This window comes from Sorex araneus, chromosome 10 (assembly GCF_027595985.1).
Source record: "Sorex araneus isolate mSorAra2 chromosome 10, mSorAra2.pri, whole genome shotgun sequence".
NCBI lineage: Eukaryota > Metazoa > Chordata > Mammalia > Eulipotyphla > Soricidae > Sorex > Sorex araneus.
Genome location: NC_073311.1, coordinates 22,943,659 through 22,962,707, shown reverse-complemented (window position 1 = coordinate 22,962,707; position 19,049 = coordinate 22,943,659). Strand labels below are relative to the sequence as shown.

The 19,049-nt window shown below is 34.4% G+C and overlaps 1 protein-coding gene across 1 annotated transcript in view; it reads right to left on the bottom strand.

Moving 5' to 3' along the window:
* The window catches only part of PTPRQ (protein tyrosine phosphatase receptor type Q), a 213,419-nt gene that overhangs the window by 74,076 nt on the left and 120,294 nt on the right, over positions 1–19,049 (bottom strand). The window contains exons 27-28 of the mRNA XM_055118437.1: positions 7,898–8,019; positions 2,578–2,764 (exon numbers count right to left, since the gene is read on the bottom strand). Of these exons, the coding sequence (XP_054974412.1) occupies positions 2,578–2,764; positions 7,898–8,019 (309 nt within the window). The remainder of the gene's footprint in view (positions 1–2,577; positions 2,765–7,897; positions 8,020–19,049) is intronic.

Here is a 19,049-nt window from a genome sequence, read left to right as displayed (position 1 = left end):
TTTTTTTATTGCCTATAGGATTTCTTCTTGTTGATGTATTATAGTTCCCTTAATAAAAGAAAAATATTTAGGCTGTTTCTAGTTTCTCTTACTTTTCCTAATAAAATTGATAAGATTCATACAGATCTTGGGGCCGGAGCGATAGCACAGCGGGTAGGGCGTTTGCCTTGCATGCGGCCGACCCGGGTTCGATCCCCGGCATCCCATATGGTCCCCCAAGCACCACCAGGAGTAATTCCTGAGTGCAGAGCCAGGAGTAACCCCTGAGCATCGCTGGGTGTGACCCAAAAAAAAAGCAAAAAAAAAAAAAAGATTCATACAGATCTAGATAAAAATTTTCATTTCTTGTGATAAATACCTGAGTCTAACTGCTAGAATATGTGATAAGTTCATGTCTAATTTTATAAACATTTATCTTCTGGTATTGTTGTACCCTTTTACACTCCCATTAGCAATGTATGCGAGATCCATTCAGAGGAATTGCCAACGTTTGGTATTATCAGTATTTGCAAAAAATAAACATGTTGTTGTGTCACATGTATCATTTTAAGTAAAAGAAAACACACAAAACTAAAATAACAGTGAATGGTTAAATACAAATGTTTACAACATTTACAAGTATACTTTTATGGTAGGTTGAAATATATTTCTTTTTATAAGGATTTTTCTTAAAAGCTGGATAGGTGGATTACTCGAATGCTGGAAAAAAAATCAATCTTCCATATATCTTTGCCTTTACATCTATAATTTACTTGCAACTTAGTAAAAATTATTAAACCTACCATATCCTTGGAAGAGGTACCATATTAAGATTTTTAGTACATTAAGATTGGATAATTTGTATTATGTACATAAATAAATTCAGCACTATTCTCAGAAATAGGGAGGATGAGGGAAAAGTGCAAACAACATAAAAACGGAAACAAGTGGAATTTCAGATGCTGAGGATAATATACATGTATTTTCATTTGAAATCATAATTTATAAGCAAATGAATTAATAACATAATGAAAAGATCTAAAGAAACAGAATGGGAGATAACTCCCAAGTACAGTAGAGATAAGAACCAGGAGGTCTGCCCCACAGCTTGGAAACTGGCCTCACATGCTGGGGAAAAAGGCAGCTGAGATAGAGAAGGGAACACCAAGTAGAGGATGTTGGGAGGACCCATTCGGGTTGAAAGATGCTTGCCTCGGAAAGTAGACTATAGACTGAACATGATGGTCACTCAATACCTCTATTGCAAACTACAACACCCAGAAGGAGAGAGAACAAAAGAAAATGCCTGGCGGCAGAGGCAGGGTGGGGTGGTGGGGGATGGGGTGGGGGTGGTGGGAGGGAAACTGGGAACATTGGTGGAGGAGAATGGGCAGCGGTGGAGTGATGGGTAAACAATCACTGTATGAGTGAAATGCAAACATGAAAGTTCATAAGTTTGTTACTGTACCTCACAGTAATTCACTAATAAAAAACAGTTTGACCTCATATTTATCTTTCAGATAGCATCAAAAAACTATAGCAATATTTTCTTTCATGTGCTCTTTTCAAAGATTGACTGGTGGTAAACAATGTCAGGAGTTTGAGGAAGACTGGGTAAGCTAGTACTGACTGGGAAGTTGACTTTCCACATTTAATTCTTATTACATTCTGATTTTTCATTTAAACCTTGTTCACAGTAACTTGAGGAAATTTGTATAGATTCTGATATTTATCAAATAGATTATATAATAAAACATAACACTGAATTGAATGAGGAAAACTGATTTGGATTCTATCAGAAATCCAGTTTACTCAGTATGAGTATTATTATTCTAACGTGCATTTTCAATGATGACACCTCAATATTTAAAATGAAATCTAGGAGGTTGTTTTTAGTTATAGATAGGTTCGAAAATCATTTCTTTGCCAAAGTTACTATGTTTAAATAAGTGCAAAACAAAAGTACTGTTGGATACATTTTTATCAAAGAATGCATCTTTGAGTCTAGAAGAATTTATCATTCACATAATTCCACTTTGACAAAAAACATACACAGGAAAATCTCAAGCACCAGGAGTGACAGTTGAACACTGAACCGGAGTAACCTCCAATTACTCCTGGATTTGACCCCAAAACCCTCCCCCTGAAGAAGCACTTGTAACACTGCCATCTTGTCTGTTCATTGATTTGCTCGAGCAGGCACCAGTAACATCTCCATTGTGAAACTTGTTACTGTTTTTGTCATATTGAATATGCCACCGGGTCTGCCATGCAGGCAGAGCTGCTGAAGAAAGAGTTGGGAAATCTTCACCTTTTTTTTTGGTCTGGGTCACACCAGGCTATGCCTAGGGCGTGCTCTGGGATTGGGGGACAGTCTGGCATACCAAGGATCAAATCTCATCAAATGTATGCAAGGCAAGCGTCTGACCCACTGTACCGTCTCTGGCCCAAAGACTATACTTTTGTTGATAACAGGGAGACAACAAAGTTATATCTATGGATTGTTAAAAAAATGAAACTAATCTTTTTTTTAAGTATATTAGTTACTGTAAGAAAGAGACCTCTGCATTTTTAGCAATGATGAAAATCACACCTCACCTGATTCTAAAGTAGTAACAATCACTTCAGCACATGACTTTCCTTCTACATGGGCAGCACTAATGTTTCCAGTAAAGGCAGTGATTATCACGGAATATCTTGTAAATATTTTTAAATCTTTAATCTCTATGGTTTTATTTTCTTCATTGGATTTGATTAATGAAATATTAAATTCATCACTATCAACCTATAGGTAAAGAAAGGAAATAATGCAAGCATTTCAGACTCATATCACAAAAATTTAACAATAACAAAGCTACATGTAACATGTTTATTAAAACGGAATTTAAATAATTATTTTGAATTATATGAAGAGAGATAGTACAGTGTGCCAGACACTTGCCTTGCAAGCAGCTTATTGGCCCATAGTCAATACTTAGCACTGCATATGGCCCCCTACGCACAGACCTAGGTGTGACCCTTAAGCACAGAGCCAGGAGTAAGCCCTGAGCACAGCCGGTTGTGGCCTAAAAACAAAAAGTAAAATATTTTTTAGTCATGCTTTCATGAAAACTATAAAGAGGACCAATGGTGGATGAACAAAATTGGCCTTGAAAATAATAGAGATTCTTTAATTAAAAATTTTTCAACAACTGTAAGTAGACAATAAACCCAACTATGAGGATCAACACAAGTGGATTGCTGGCATGCTGGGGGTTATTAAGAAAGTATGTATTGAATAAAGTGTTGAAAGAAGAAACTAGATGACTGTTTAGCTCTAAGAAGCCAAGTTAAAGTATGAAGTCCTAAATTAAATTTAAAGTATTTTCTATTCTTGACCCAAATGAGCTTTAATGAGCAAATATTTATATTCAGAAAATTTCACGTGTTATTTTATAGCTTTCTTTCTCCTGTAAAACCCAAGCTTTCTGGGTTTATCTATATTTCTTTATCTAAGATAAACGTTATTTATATTTGATAACAAAATATAATATGTATATAAATGTTAGATAAGATAAACAGCGCAATTTGTCCAAAGAGGTAAAATGCAATATATAAAATAAACAATTACAGTGGCTGGATAGATAGTACAGTATGGAGGGCACTTACATTGCATGTGGCCAACTGGGGTTCAAAACCCAGTACCCCATCTAAGTCCTGCCCTGAGTGCTCTGAGTCCTGCCAGGAGTAATCCCTGAGGGCAGAACCAGGAGTAAGCCTGAGCATCACTGGGTATGGCCCCCCAAACAAACAAATAATAAACAATTACCACAGAGTTATCTTTTATCCTTGTGTACCATGTTCCTATCAAAAATTTCAATAAGAATGCTAAGACGAGCAGGGGAGAGAGTTAAGGGGTTGGAAAACATGGCCCCTGGTCATAGCTACGTGTGACCCCAGTGATCCCCAGGACTACGGGTGGAAGTGCCACTGCATTCTCAGGCACTACATTCAACTCAGTGGCCTGGTTTGCGAAGAATCACCAGGAGTGGCCCCCAGCCCACTGATCACTGCTTGGGTCTCCCCCGATAAAAGACTAGAAATGAGATTATAGTCACATACATTTTTCATTTTTTTAAGCACAAATTCCAAGAAAAATACTGTTTGCTATTAAATACCTTCATTTGATAAAACACAGGCATATCACTTTATAATTCAATTTTAAATGCTAATTTATAGAGTATATATTGGTCACATTGATTATTTTAGGTCAGGTATGAACTAGAAATCTTCACATATATGCTAAAAACATAACATAAAATAAGTCCAAGTGAAAGAACAAATATACTAGCACTATCTTAAATTTTCTCTTAATTATGACAGGGATTTTGAGCTAGAAATATCTCTAAGTAGAAAATAATATGAAAGCAAAAATCTCATGAAAGTTGAATAAAAGAATTTCTTGATATAATTTAATATGGGGCACCACTCAGTGGTGCTCAAGGCTTACTCCTAGCTCTGCATCAGAGTTCACTCCTGCTGATGCTCCAGGAACTTTGTCCTCCACATGCAAGGCAGTGTGTACTATCTGCTGTACTATCTTTAACAATTGTCATCTTTAATTTGTAATGAAGATAATAATTCACTGTAAGTCACTTAATTTAGTGCACTAAATGCATCAGAAATGTGTGTTCAGGAAGCATAGTAAAAACGAATCCTAGCATCGCATATGGTCCCCTGAGCACCGCCAGGAGTAAGTGAGTGTAGAACTCACTCACTCGCCTGAGTGTAGAACCAGGAGTAACACCTGTGCATCGCCGGGTGTGACCCAAAAAGCAAAAAAAAAAAAAAATGCTAGTGGGGGTGGCAGAGGATAGCACAGCAGTTAGGGCACATGACCCAGACTGATTCCTGGCTATCTGGCATCACATGGTTCCGTAGTACAAAATCACTGGGTGTGGCCCTAGAGACTAAGCAATGCTGATATAGCAATATAGTCTGGTAACCCTACAGCACCCCCCCACTGCCCCCTGTAACCCCCAACACACACATAAACACACACACACACATACACACACACACACACACACACACACACACACACACCCCAGCAGCCCAGAAACACAAATCCTCTAGTCCTTACACTGAACTGCAGTCTCAGTAGGCTAAGAATTGCTGCAGGGCTCCGGGATCTCCTAAACACTGCTTGGGAGACCCAACACAAACAAATAAAACCAAGCAGGTTGCCAAGTGAATAGTTCCATTTCAAGCCCTGGCTAACATCTGTGATTTTAGTTGCTGAGCACCCCTCCACACTTTATTTTTTTTTAAATTTTGGTGAAAGATATAACCCTTATGCTTAAGTTTCCTATGGTCCAGGTGACTACTTCAAGGTGATGTCTCCAGTGGCTTCACTGAAATGAATGCGTTTTCCAGGATAATATTATCAAATCCTTTCTTTTATGTTAAGTTCTTTTACGTGTTCCAAAGTGAGAACATAATCATTTCAACTATCATCTAAATACAAACATTCCCCACATTTGCAAAATCCCTTTTTCAGTGGGTTTCTATGTGTGTGTGTGTGTGTAGGCCACACAGATAGTACTCAGTGCTTACTCTTACTCCTGGCTCTGAGCTGGGAGATTACTCCTGGAGCATCTCATGGGACCATATGGGGTGCCCTTGATCTCAGGGATCAAGCCTAGACGGGCCACATGCAAGTCTTACCTGCTGTACTATCTCTCCAGCCCCTGTTACCCTCTCTTAAGCTCCTGCTCCATGCATAATATGGCAAATTGGGTCTCTTTGTCTTGAGATTTTTCTAGGTATCTCAAACTCTTTTATCTAATACCAAACTTATATTTTTCAACAAGTAAGTTTCTCCTTGTGTTTTCCAAGTAACATATCTCAATTGATTTTTCATTCTGTTCCCTAAATGCATGTGCTTTGTTCTATCTTTGCTTACTCTGCTTTCACTTATTTTTCGAATCTTTTTGCCAAATCCCTCACCTCCATGACACCCTCTCTACAATGCAACCATTCTAATGCCATAAAATACCAAGCTCTACCAACGTTACTATTCTGATCCTCCAACTGATACCCCACTGTCTTCATCAGAACCCAAACTTTTGAATTCAATCTCCTGATCTAGTTTAATCTCATACGCATCCCAATAGCTTTGAGCTGTTTCTGAACTCCTTGCTCCAATCAAGCTTAATCTTTCATGCCTATTAGCAATTTTTATGTTCTGCTAAAATTATTTTTCTAGAGTTTGTAACAGTATTATGTTATTTGTGAGATATTTCTTGTGAGACCTTTTTGATTTTTGATTATGAAATATTTTAAACCAAGTGCCACCAAATTCACCGTTGTTTATATATATACATATATATAACTGAATTTATATGTATGTTCAGTTATTCTTTAAAGATAAGTATAATAACCATTATGGTAACAATATTTTTATAATTACAATGCATTAGGCCTTCTTATTAGGCCTAAGTTCTTTATGCATTTTACCCTTGGTTTAGACACTGTTAGCACTGTTAGCATTATCGTCCCATTGTTCATCTATTTGCTCAAGCAGGCACCAGTAACATCTCCATTGTGAGACTTGTTGTTATTGATTTGGGCATATCAAATATGCCACGGGTAGCTTACCAGGCTCTGCCGTGTGGACGGGATACTCTCAGTAGCTTGCCGGGCTCTCCAAGAGGGACAGAGGAATCAAACTCGGGTTGGCTGCGTGTAAGGCCAACACCCTACCTGCTGTGCTACCACTCCAGTCAATACATTTTAAGAGATTTAGATCTCACAACATGTCTGTACACATGGCACTATGTATCTTTTTAAATTTTACAGACATGAGAACCAAAAAAAATCCAAAAAGCTGTTAAGTAAGCTTTCTAAGATCTAAGAGTTAGAATTATCATGAAAACATTCTGGTTTCAAAAGCAGTATTACTCAGAGGATCATTATAAGTGCCATTTTATTCAGTTGATTCTGATTTTAATTTTGTTTGTGGCACTATGATTGATAATATTGCTTTTTTTTTTTCAGAGCCACATTGGGTGGTGTTCAGGATTTACTCCTGGCTCTGTACTCAGGGATTACTACTGGTGGGCTCCGAGAACCATATGGCTGCCAGTTATTGAACCTGGATTGGTCATTTGCAAGGCCACAGTTCCAATCCCAATTTATAATATTGTTAATGATATATGGGCTGGAGCAATAGTACAGCAGTAGGGTGTTCACTCAGCCGACCCAAGTTTGATTCCTCCACCCCTCTCGGAGAGCCCGGCAAGCTACCAAGAGTATCGCACCCGCACAGCAGAGCCTGGCAAGCTACCCGTGCATATTGGATATGCCCAAAACAGTAAAAATGAGTCTCGTATTGAGAGACGTTACTGGTGCCCACTCGAACAAATCGATGAGCAATGGGATGACAGTGAAAGTGACAGTTAATGATACAGTTTCATACACACAACATTTAAACACCACACGCTGTACCAGGGCCTACTTCCCTCCACTACTGTCAGTGCTCCTCCGGTTCCCCAACTCCGCCCACCTCGATAAGCTCTGTTCTGCAGACTAGTTTTTATGACCAACTGCCTTTTTCTGTTTATTATTCCCTTACTTTGTCAGAAGGAGAAAGACTGATACAGAATTAAAATATCTCTTCTGCGGGGCATAAAGATACATAGTAAAGATACATAAAGAATGAAAAATCTGTATTTTGCTTGTTTTGGGGGGCCACACTCAGTGGTCCTCAGGGCTCACTCCCAGCAGGCTAAGGGGACTACCTGGGATGCTGGAGATCCCATCCAGGTGTGCTGTGTACAAGGTAAGCGCCCTTCCTAGCTGCTGCCCTAACCCCCAAATCTAAATCTTTAGCCATACACTTTCTATTGCCGTTTACAGAAGGAATCATATGCCATACCGATTTGATGTCTACCAGATAGAATGTTGGTCCAGTAATGACAGCGGGTTCACTCCAGCTGATGTTGATGCTAAAAGGTGAAGTTGCTACTACATAGACATTTTCAGGAGGACCATCTGGAGCTATAAAAAAAATGAAATATTCTTTGTAAAAGTCAAAGGCAGTATGGAGACTGAACTTGAGAATTTCCTCATTCGACAAAACCATTTAAACTAAACTGAACTAAACTCAGACAAAACCAAATACACTATTTCTTATAATCGCCCCTAGTACACATAAATGAAACTCAGTTATCATAATGTGATAATTACATAATCATTTTTTTAATTTCACTTATTAGTTTACTTTTGTCTTCCTCAGCAGTATGATGGTATCCAGGTCATTCCTTACTATGATTAGTCTGATAATACTAGACCAGATGATCAGGTACTGGGACTTGGTACTTTGAGGAACCACCATCATTTAATTTTGGAAACCCTCAATATAATAATTAATTATTATACATTTGAAGAGCTTCATCTTTGTCACTTTATAAACCATTCTGTAACTTCATGCCCTGTGTAGCTGCATACCTTTACTTGATCTAAAATTTCCCAGTTAGAGTACCATTCTTATAAGCACAAGAGACTCAATAAATGCAACTTATTTATTAACTTGATAGTTTTAATTGTGCTGTCTAGATTTTTGATGCATTAATTAATATTTGCCAAGACAGCAATATAAAAATGATGAAAAATTACATTAATAATTAGTTAATTATTAATTTGTAATTAATAGCATGCTTAAGTTACTGACAAATAAAAAACATAATTCCCTTCAAACATAATTGCTATACATTAAGAAACTTTAGATGACAAACTAATGATTGTAAATAAATATATTAATTTTAAACTCAAAGTATTTTGAAAAGAAAGCATTATTGTTACAAAAATAAAATTTTTAAGTACATAAATACTTTTATCTTAAAATAGCTTAACTTATGTTGCTTTAAGTAAACTTTCAGAAACATGTTTGAGTACAGTGGCATTATATTTAAGATAAATTGACTTGTAAACTTAAATAGACTGTTTTCATTGCTTTCACAATAAATAAGAGAGCCAAGAAAATAGGTTTTTACAACAGATCTCATTATTACAGATATAAACATTTCCTGAATTCGTTGTTTCCAAATAAATTAATTTATCATAATTTTATTATTGCCAATTTTTTTTAGCAAAATATGCTAAAGGAGACACACCTTAAGGAATTAACTGCTTGGAAACCTTGTGTACATTTTTAATTTAAGAAACTGCAGGAATTAGAGGAGTTTAAAGTAATTTGAAGATGATTTAGTCAGAGGTAATATGATACAGTCATTGACCTAGGAGCATTTTAGAAACATCTCTATATTCCTATGCATCTTGTCAAAGATAGGAATTTCAAATATTGGCAGATGGGCGTTTTTTTCCCCAGGTTTTCTTTTTCTTAAGCCTACATAAGCAAATGCTACTGAGAAAATACTACTCTATATATCCTAAGAAGGTAGGAGGAAGACTAACATTCCTTCTCTAAGTTACAAAAGCAAGTTCTGTGATCTTGTGACGTATCAGAGCATCTAAACCTTAGTTTTCCCTTATGTACATACTTCATAATCTTTTCAAAGAACCAGTAGGACAAAAATGAGTGAAAGTGACCAGCTTGGTATCTGGACCAAAATAAATATACTGAGTTTAATACAGGACAAAGCAAAGGTGATAATTTGAGTCATAAACAACCTATCGTAGAGGGCAAATTTGACATTGTAGAGTGGAAAGGAAGTGAAAGAAAGCTGAAAAATGCAGATGGAAATTAAATAAGATTTAAAATGAGAGAAGCATTGCAGTGATCAGAGTAGTTGATCTAGGGCCACTTTTATTAGAAGATCATAAGAAAAAACATTATTAGGGCCTATAGCAGAATTTACTTACAGTTAAGTTGTTTTCCGTTGATAGTCCTATAACCATTAGTTTTGACATTCAAGAATAATATCCTATGATGGGGTGCATCTGTAAATTTCTTGAGGTTACTAAAGAAGGCTATGGTACAAAAAAACCCCTCAGAAATCCTAAATTCAAAGAATGGAAATATCATAGAGATCATAGGGCACAGGAAGGACACAGTAAGAAACATATCACAAATAGTATTTGGAAAATATGTCAGGGAGCACTGAATTATTATATTTAATAATGTGAGTCATTTTAAAATTAGAAAGCTCTGGAAGCAATTTTCTAACAACTTTTCTAACAATAGTTGTTGCACATAGGAGATTAACATTAGGATCATTAGAAAATTTAATAAAGTCTTGGAGGCTAATTAGTTCAGGTAGAACCTGAGAGTAAATGTAGCAAAAGAAAGTATTCAGAGAATGCCTGTTGAAAACTCTACCAGCATTCCTACATGAACAGTAGCAGCACATTCAGGAGCAGATACTAGATTTGGCAAAGATAAGAATATGAAAATTTTTATTTGGATTTTACTTTGTATTTGAGAAGCCCATGAGGACGGAGCTGTCTAGCTGGCTATTAAAAAGATATAACAAGAACTAGAAAAATGGGACTAGGATACAAAATTACTTTATATTTTTTAGATAATTTTTTACCTCCAGGATCTTTAAATAAGGCAAGCTCATGTGTTTCAAATGAGCCACATTCTCTTGAGAGAGTCAAAGATTTATTTCAGGATAGATATTTAAGATAGGTATTTAAATACCAGATAGGTATTTAAGATATTAACTAGAAGTGAGATCTTTAGTCTTAATATTATTAGCTTTATGAGCTCAATTTGTTGTAGCATGTCGAAAGTTGTAACATGATGCATTTAGGTAATTACACATACATGAAAGCTCATAGCCATTTCCTGGAGCCAGCATAATTGTTTTGGATGCTCTCATAGAAAAATGCACTCCATTTTCAGGAGGAATGACCCCTTTTCCTTTCCAAATTAGATGCTCCTTATAAATGATATGATAAGCTTCTCCTCAACAAATAGCAACTGCAAATCTCTTTTCTTTTTTCACACTATAAATAACTGGATGCATTTCTGATCCAGGTTTATCACTACTGATCATTATTACATATTTTGCTTGTAAAGAAATATATATTTTGATGGTTTTATTGACCTATCTTCTGCCTTTGGATATGTGAAAGTGAATAAACTAGAAACAAAGTATACACTTCTCAAGGCTCATTAATTACTTATGTTATGTGAAATCTGCCTTCCAACTCTATAAGAACCTTATGGATACAAATAGTCTTCTGACAGGCAAAAAGTTTAAGTGTCATAAGACAAGAAAATACTTTGGCTCTCCTCTTCTTTATTTACAATCAATGTTCTGTTGGCCATTTCGATAAAATTTGCGCATGCATCTAACCAACAAATCCTTATTAAACACCTTATATGTGACAAGTTATAGAAATATACAGTCTAAAGAATTTATGAATGTAGATGTAAATTTATTCATTTAGAACTTCTGCATTTAACTTTCCTTCTTCAATCAATTATTTATTGAATTTCTACCATTGCTAAGCACTTTTTAGATGCTGAGGACAGATGGGAGAGAAACAAAGACAAAGTTCATGGAACATCTATTTTAACAGATATATAAGTATATTATAATATTTTATAGTTAAATAAAATATAAATTAATATATTATATATAAGGAAACTACCTACCATGTTTAGAAGTAATGTATGCCAAGGCAAACATGGAATAAGTTAATGGGAATGGAAATGTTAATGGCATACTATTTTAAATATGATTAGTATGCCCTCAGAGCAGATTACATTTAAACAAAGATTTGAAAGAAATAAGAGAGCATGGATGTGCCTGAAAGGAATCACAGGAAAGAGAATAAATAGCAAGTTCAAAGACCCAGAAGCAAGACTATGTGTGTTGTGCTTTAATGACTCCGGTGAGACTAGATGAAGTAACTGTGAATGAGAGAAAGTGGAGGGCCAGATGTATAAGGGCCCTGTGGCCACACTAAGGTTTTTGTAAAAAATATCATATATAAAAAAGACAAATTCCATAGCTTATTGTCTTACACTAGATAGTTCCTCTATAGATTGTGATGTACCAGAAAGACATGTCAAAGTTAGTTAGATTCAAGGAAGACAGATTTGCTTTAGAATCCATTTAATTTATGTATCTATATAAAGAATAGAAATGTATCAAATATAAAGACTATATTTTAGTCATTCTAGAAAAACAGTGAATTATTGTTTCTCAGACATCATGGACAGCTCACTGAGTTTTCTATGGCAAAGAAAGCTGATGAGAGTTTTCTGTGACTAAGCTAATGATAGCTGATGTTTGGAGACCCTTCTACGAAGTATGTCCATTTTTTCTCATCTCTGTAATCTGGATCTTTAGGCTCTTAACAGAAGACAGATCCATAACTATTTAACATGGGAAACCTTGACCAGTCTAGTAATTACATCTGTAGAAAGCAGTATAATGCTTTGCTTTTTATCTTGCGTAATATAATGTCAATACTGCAATCATTCCTTTAACACCAGCAACTGAAACCCTCATCAGAGAGTCTGCCACCCCATGCAGAGCTGAGAAAAAAGTGACATTGAAAGATCAATCATGGCACATACTATGCAATGGTACTACTGAATATTTTAAGCTCTATCTAACAATCAATCATTATAAAAAGGCAAGGCAGTTAGCCTCTTGCTGAGATGGGCTCAAATGCCATTTCTTGAACATTTTATATTTTTTTCTTTTTTATAAAAGTAATCACTCTAAACAACATTTGCATTTTTAGAAAACTTGATGAAATTTATTATTCAAGTGTACCTCTCTTAAAGCCATTGTGAAAATATTTTTCTTATAGGTATTATGTTAATTTAATTGTTAAAGAAGTAGAATATAATAAAATAAGAACTAAAACTTATCATACAAAAGTATGTCAATCTGTATTCTTGAAGGATTAAATTATAATGGAATAAAAATGTCTGAAACAATTAGAAATTAAAATTAAACATAAATAACTGAATTTATGTGTGAATATATTAAATATCGTACTCTATTGATGAATGTTTTTTTGTGTATATATATATAAAACAAAGAAAAATAGCCATTGGATTAATTCATTTATGGTCTGAGAAAATGCTCAGAATGCCAATATACTCAGGTCTATTATAAAACAATATCTAATTATTTTAGCATTATTTAAATATTATAGCACGTTAGCAAGCATGTAAAATTTTAAGTGTCTTTTAGATAAATTTGTTTTGTTTAGCAGATTTTCTTTAAAATTTATCAACGTTCAAAAATGCATGACAAAAATGTATAATATTGTTTGTATCTTATTTTCACTGCTAACTAGAAACTATTTATTAGAGTAACATAAGGGCAAATGCAAAATTATAATTAAAAATGCCAAAAACCAAAATAAAGTACATTGTTGGCAAAAAAGCTATGGGGAATTAAAACTATGCTAGTCTGAAAGCTTAGTAACTTACAAGTGTCTTTGCAAGACTTTGTTTGTCTCCTCATAAACTGTCACATTCTGATTTAGGATTGTTTGGAAATGAATCTAGTCAGTAATGGGCCACGATATCACTATACCCTTTCTCTTATAAATCACAGCAATTTACTCAGTAGGAATGATCTACCGTATTCTCTCATTCCCCATAATCCAATCACTTCCTCTCATAAGCACTTTCCCCCTGGTTTTCACAATAATGCATTTTCTGTAACTAACAACCATCGTTTCCTGATTATCATGCTTCTATCCTTGCACAGGAATGTGGGTCTTATGTGGGTCAGGGTCATCTTTCCCATCCATCTGTGTCCTATGCTAAGTTTGTTAGCTAAAAGGTGAGTCTGGATAGAACATCATTTTGCTTAGGTCATATAAAAGTTTGAATACTACCAGGATTAAAAATTTTCAAATTTTGGTCTGCCCAATACTACACTTTAAGAATGTTCATCTTGGAAAATTTATTTAGTAGCAGCATTGCCTTCTACTGACAACTACTAATCTAGTGGTGAAAAATACTCAAAAAATACTTTGTATTTTGTGTACCATGATGCAGTGATTTATCTGAAAGAATAAAAATAATAAAGTAATTTGACAGCATTTTATAGCATGGGAAATATTGATGTTTGTATACATGTGAATTGAATGGTACATCCATTTGAATTTGTGTCCTGGTAAAATCTACTTAATATGATAATCTTTCAATATATATTAGTTTCAATATTTGGTACATGAAATACCAGATTTTAAATTACTATCATCACTGAATGACTCATTTCTGCCTCTGCTTCATGCAGATTAATTGGCTTCTAGAAATGAGTTGGCTTTGATTCAGCACACCTGGAAGAATTAACATTTGCATTTAAGATATTTCTCAAGAGTATACAAAATCTAATTGGCTGGATAGTTTTGGGCATTCTTTGTGCTTTAAACAATTCAGAGCACTAAGGTTCCTTAAAGATGTTCAGGAATTAAGCTGACCATATTTCTGCAGGATTGGGACATTCCTGAGCACATTTCACCAGTCACAATATCATGCAAATTAGCAATACTTCTCATGCGTTGGATGTTTCACTAGAATATATTGATTTCAACCCTTACAATGGGATTTTTACTTGTGTGAGAAATTTCCTGCAATTTAGAATATTGTCACTTAGTTAGAGTTTTCAACATAAAGATGATATAACAAACAACAATACTAGAAAGCTAAAATTTTTTCTTCTTACTAAATGGATGAATCTAAGAATAATTCATGGATTCCAATAGCACTAGACATCATAGTTTGAGACTTAGTAGTCATTTTCTGACTCATAGCAGAATAACCGAAGTTAAAAAATATATAAAACATTCAAAAAGCGAATTTCCTATATAGTAATGTCAAGTAAGAATATAAATTTTATAACAACAGTACAAGTGATTTTAGGATCAAATGATACATCTTTGTCTAGAATAGTATCATTATTCTAATTTTCTACAACAGTGAAAATGTATCAAAATGTGTTTTCCAGATCAGAATCAATATTAACTAGAAAATTACTACAAAATCAAGTTCTGAAGTCCCAGCCCACACTTACTGATCTGAGGCACTGGGAGGACACACTACTCTAGCTTACTGAGCCCTCATGATATTCCTCTACTACCAGTTTAAGACTAAAGTTGTAACTCAGTGGTAGGACACTTGCCAGGCTCATGTGAGACTCTGGGTTCTATCCCTGGCTCTGTAAAAACAAAGCAAGACAAAAAATATTGCTTCACCACACTGACACACCACACTTTAGATTAAATAACCATTGATTACAAATCTTGGTGATAAGGCTAACAAGTGAAGTTAATTACTACTTCAGAGAAGCTTGGAAAGTAGTAATAGAGCACTAGAGAGATGATAATAAACATGAAAATACACACCTAATCAACAAATTACCAATTAGTCTTCTCCTCCCTTTATTTTAATTCTAGATAAACTACTAAGAGCTTGCTTCTTATCATCACTTCTCCCCATTCCCAAACTTTCAAGAGTGATAATAGGAAATCATGCTGCCTAAAATCAACAAGAAGAATCATTAGTTCTATGCTACTTCGAAGCTCTGAATAGGAACAACCAGGAAACATTCTATATGGTTATCACTATAAAAAATGTGAGAACTAGAACAAAGGTCAACACTTTGTACTCCTATTCATTGTATGCATAATCAAGGTAAAATAACTACTAAAGGTATCATTAAAAGAAAAAGAACCGAAGATATAGTTTGACATTTTTTCGTATTAGGGAAAGTTGCATTCAACATGTTAGGTAGAAAAGGTAGTTGGTATAATGCTTTCAGACATTTCTTTAAAAAAAATATTAAATCATCACGAGATCACCAGTTACAAAATTGACCATGATTGGGTTTCAGTCATGCCATGTTCCAACACCCATACCTTGAGAGTATGTTTCCCATCACCAAGGTCCCAAGTTTCTTTTCTTACACTACCCACACCCAGTCTACCTCTATGCTCTAGAGTAGACACTTCTTCCCCCCTTCTCTCTCTCTCTCTCTCTCATTCTTCTTGCTCATTATGGTCTTTAGTACAGGTATTTTCTTAATCATAGCTTTTAAAGCTACTATCACAAAGTCATAATCCTTAAAATTATCTTAAATAATTTAATTTTAGTGATTTTATTAAAATTGCATTACAATTATTTATGCAATGATATATAAAATGTAATACAAATTCTGGAAAACTTGCTTAATAACTTGGCAAGACTAATTTTTTTGATGTTAAGCATACATAACATCAAAATAATTTAATTATATATTCCCTTTGTGCTATTTTTGACTTGATTATTCTCTTTTTATAATCACAGTAAACATCTCCCCATTGGTATTTCCATCCCATTATTTAGACTTTGCTCGAGTCATAGTCAAAATCTAAGAAAATGGCTTTATTCCAGAAATTGAATGAGATGTATGAACAAATCATTTTGTTTAAGGAACTTGGTGTGGTATCAAACTTGACTAATATTATTCCTTTTTTTTTTTTTTTTTGCTTTCTGGGTCACACCCAGCAATGAACAGGTATTACTCTGGGCTCTGCACTCAGGAATTACTCCTGGCGGTGCTCAGGGGACCATATGGGATGCTGTGAATCGAACCCGGGTCGGCTGGGTGAAGGCAACGCCCTACTCAATGTGCTATCGCTCCAGCCTCTATTCTTAAAATCTCAATATAAGACCCTGAATTTTATTAGGCCCAGATGAAAAGTGTTCTACGTCATCAGTCATAGCAATAGCATGGTCTTTTTAAAACTGAGATATTTTCACAGTCACATCAGAATTCTACCTATTTTCTTGATAAATATGGAAGAAACGGTGTAGGATTTAATTGACCAAGACTCTAATACTGAAGCAGATATGAACTGGGGTTAATGACAAAAACCACAAATAATTACTTATTTTTCATATTTCGTTAAGAACCAGGTGTGGCGAGATCATCAGAAATCAAAATTAATTCAATATGAGCTCCGAAATGTGAGACAAAAAAATAAGATTATTCATTTGAATTTTACAAAGACAAAATGCAACTGAGTTATAATTATTGGAAAGTTTCTACATCATTTTTAGTGTGAAAGCCAGAATTTATCATTGGATATTTTAAATAACAGATTCATAATACATATATTTTTTTGCTTGATATTTTGATGAGAGTAATTTTGGGCCAACACTAAACAGTACTTAGGGTTTACTTCTGGCTCTGTTTACTCAAGGCTTATTTTAGATTCTGTGCTCAAGAGACCTTATCACATGCAAGAATTTGTACTTGTATCAGCTACATGTTGGGTAATTGCATAACCTTTGTACTATATGCCCAGTCCCTTCTTTGCTTGATTTTTAATAAGTGTGTTGTAGAACATTTCATATAAGTAATTGTTATAAAAATATTTTATATAAATTCTGAAGAAACTGATTTAATAACTTGGCAAAAGCTCTTTTGATGTTAAATATATAACTGAATGACTTCTTAAGCATTTACATGTATATATTTACTAGCATTTACTTTAAATTATGGTTTCAGTCAAAATCTTTTTTTTTTTGTAGTCATACTAGTACCCCAAAGTTAGATATTATTCTCTTTTGTTTTCTTTACGGATTGTCAACCTTTAATGTTTTAGTCATGGTATGAAAATTTATTAACAGTTTCTTTCTTCAGTTGACCATTAAGTTACTAATGTTTTACTCTGTACTGAAATAAGACACTTAAAATATTTTCCTGTGTTGTTTGTAATTCTCAGTTTATTATGCATATATTTCTCTCTTATATGCAGTAATTTATCTTTTTAATGTTTATTAACAAAATAATTAACACTATAAGAGAGACTGAGAGACAGGAGTAAGACCTTAGCACTGCAACGTGAGTCCACAAAAATATATAAATAAATTGTGAAATAAGCATATTTCACAATTTATTTATAATAAAACCAACCATAAGAATTCAGTTTAGCAACAACTATATAGGCTGTTGAAAGACAAATTATAGGGGAAAATTGACAAAAAATATTATGAACTAAGTAGTTTGTCCATTTGGAAAACTTTTACAATTACTTTTACACTGAATTTAAATGTTTTGTTGAACCCAGATAGCATATTCATTTATTCTTAAAGTCATAGAATATAAAAACACACGTAAGACATGATGAGCTGGTCATCTCTGGTGCTAAGGAACTCAGAATTCCACAAAGGAGAGAAATAACCAATTACGAGAGAAATATTTTCAGTACTCAGAACTATAGGAACAAGTTTTGGAGGTTGAAATGGAAAACAAGAATTTGTAGAAGACTTTGATTTATGTATTTGGTATAAAATACAAAGAAAGGCATCTGTTAAAATAAAATTACGCCCCCCCCAAAAAAAAAAGAAAAAAGAAAAGAAAGAACAATGAGGAAAAATGGCCTGGAGAAGAATAGATGCTCCCTATAAAAAGGAGAATCTATAGGAGAATCGAAAGGTCAAAGGTCACAATAAGAATATGAAAGAACCATAAAGAGTCCAAGACTTTCCCTGCAGCAGCATCCATTATGTATGCAGTGAACACCAAAGCACAATACTTTGAAGAAATTGTATATGACCTCCCAGAATATAGTCTGCTTTTTCCACTCTGGATTAGTCCATGTTTCTTCTTATACACATCTTTCTCTCCTCTAATATTCCCCTTTTAAATTTCTTTTAAAGAAAAAGAAAGAGGTGTGGGGAGTGGAGGGGAGGGGAGGGATTGGAGGGAAGCAGAGGGGTAGGAAAGAGAAGGAGAAGAAGGGAGGGAAAGAAAGAAGGAAAGGAAGAAGAAAAGAAAGAGAGAGAAAGAAAGAGAGAAAGAGAGACAGAAAGTAACAAAGAGAGAGAAAGACAGACAACATATCTGGAGCCATAAAGGAGAAAGAAAAATGTAATTAAAATCATAAATGACCTTGCAGAGTATGCTAAAAAAATGGCATTTACTCAGTAGGCAAAGAGAACATTATCAAATACTTTTAATTATAGGAATAATGTCACTACTAGATATTGTGTTTTCAAAATATCTAGGTTCATATAGAGGGTAGAAAATGAAAAAGAAACCCCTCCAAAGTATCTCTTTAGTAACTTAAAAAATAAAAAAAATGAAGTCTAATTT